At 59.6% G+C, this 1,730-nt stretch overlaps 1 protein-coding gene across 1 annotated transcript in view; it reads right to left on the bottom strand.

Moving 5' to 3' along the window:
• Positions 1-857: 857 nt before the first annotated feature.
• The window catches only part of LOC104623036 (transmembrane protein 8A-like), a gene marked incomplete at both ends in the record, with an annotated part of 3,096 nt that continues 2,223 nt past the window's right edge, over positions 858-1,730 (bottom strand). The window contains 3 exons of the mRNA XM_010289984.1: positions 858-981; positions 1,184-1,280; positions 1,600-1,724. Coding sequence (XP_010288286.1) covers positions 858-981; positions 1,184-1,280; positions 1,600-1,724 — 346 coding nt within the window. The remainder of the gene's footprint in view (positions 982-1,183; positions 1,281-1,599; positions 1,725-1,730) is intronic.

The following is a 1,730-nucleotide window of genomic DNA, read 5'->3' as shown; positions in this document are numbered from 1 at the left end:
AGCATGCAGGAGCGCCGACAGGCCCACATCCAGACAGCATGCACCGAGTGCTGCCTGTGCACACACAGGCACCCCAACATGCACAAACATGCACACAGTGCCATCTGCACACATGCACAGGGCATGTCTGCACACGTCTGCTGTTCCTGCATGTGTTCACGCAGCCAAATCTGCACACACACACAAAGAACACACACAACCCTGTCTGCACAAACCCGAACACGCACGCAGCACTGTCTGCATGCATGCACCAAACACCCAGTGCTGTCTGCATGCATGCACTGAACACACACAGAGCACTATCTGCATGGCACAGAGCCCCACGTGGACTCTCACATGTACAGACACATGCACACAACCACCCCTCTCCTCCGCAAGGCTCTCGGGCAGACACACGGGCCAGGAGCAGAGTTGCAGGCACGGGACTGGTCCCTGGAGATGCTGAGTGGAGCAGGGGCACAGCAGCCTGATTAGAGTTGCCCCCTCATACATACAGCCAAGCCTTGTCCTGCAGTGACAGCCCGGTCCCCTCCTGGGCATGGGTACAGATGGACACTGCCACAGAGATGGGCAGGCACCAACAGATGCACAGTGTTTGCAAGCTGACAGGCGCTTCCTAACCCAGAGACAGAGGGAAGAGCTGTGGGGACCCACAGATGGTCAGGCAGGCACAAGCAAGAGCCTTCTGTGCCCATACAGGCACTCACATGGTGACACACAGCCCACAAAACCACGTGAGTGGTGACATGCTGGGCAGTGACCAGGTACACCCATGGACCCATGGAGCACATGGATGCAGGCTGTGGTGGGGACATCCCCTCTGGGCACACAGGGAGGGGACATGCCAGGGCTCTTACCCATGCTCCGTGGCACAGAGTGAGCGCAGGCTCAGGAACCAGCTGCCCGTCTGGGGGTAGGGAATCCGCAGGTGGCTGAGGCTGGCTGTGGCATTGACAGAGAGCAGGAAGCCTGACAGGGACTCTGCAGGCAGGGAAAACTCCAGGTGAGCAGGACAGGGGGAAGCCCCTTCCCCCGGGCAGAGCTGGGATAGGGCGCCCTGTGCCAGGCTCCAGGGCCAGATGCCCCCATGGTCTCTGCCTTCTCCCACCCAGCCTCTCACTGGACACGTGGGGGGTGTGACCCCCACGGCCACGAAAGGATGAACACGTACAGCCCAGCCTACCCGTCTCACAGGTGACTGATGCATTGTCAATGGACATCAGTGGGACTTCATGGTTCAGACACCCGAACACTGTCGCGTTCTCACCACACAGGGAGCTCTGATGGCAGAGGAGACGGCCCTAAACCAGGGCCGGGGATGTCCCCGGCTCTGACAGCACCTGGCTCGCAGCACAACACCTAGCAATGCCCTAACCTGCTGCCCATCACCTAAGAACACCCCAAATCCAGGCCATTATCCTGCCCTTAGAGCACCCTAGTCTGTGCTCTATCACCCAAGAGCTCCCAAACCATGGCCCATGACCCAAGAGCACCCCAAATCCTATCCCTTGCTTTGCTGCAGCCTCGACATCACCCATCTCCCAGCCTGTCCCCCCCAGGCTGCCCTGCCCTGTCCAGGGCACAGCATGGCCGCCTCACCACATTGAGCTGCAGCTCCAAGTTGAGCACCCCACCATTATCCAGCACTGGTAGTAGGTTGATGACGAAGACAGCGGGGCGATCAGGTGGCACTGACACGTTGGGCCCAAAGAAGATGTAGAAGTGGACGG

This window comes from Phaethon lepturus, unplaced genomic scaffold (genome assembly GCF_000687285.1).
Source record: "Phaethon lepturus isolate BGI_N335 unplaced genomic scaffold, ASM68728v1 scaffold44400, whole genome shotgun sequence".
Taxonomy (NCBI): domain Eukaryota; kingdom Metazoa; phylum Chordata; class Aves; order Phaethontiformes; family Phaethontidae; genus Phaethon; species Phaethon lepturus.
This window is presented reverse-complemented; position numbering and strand designations above follow the sequence as displayed.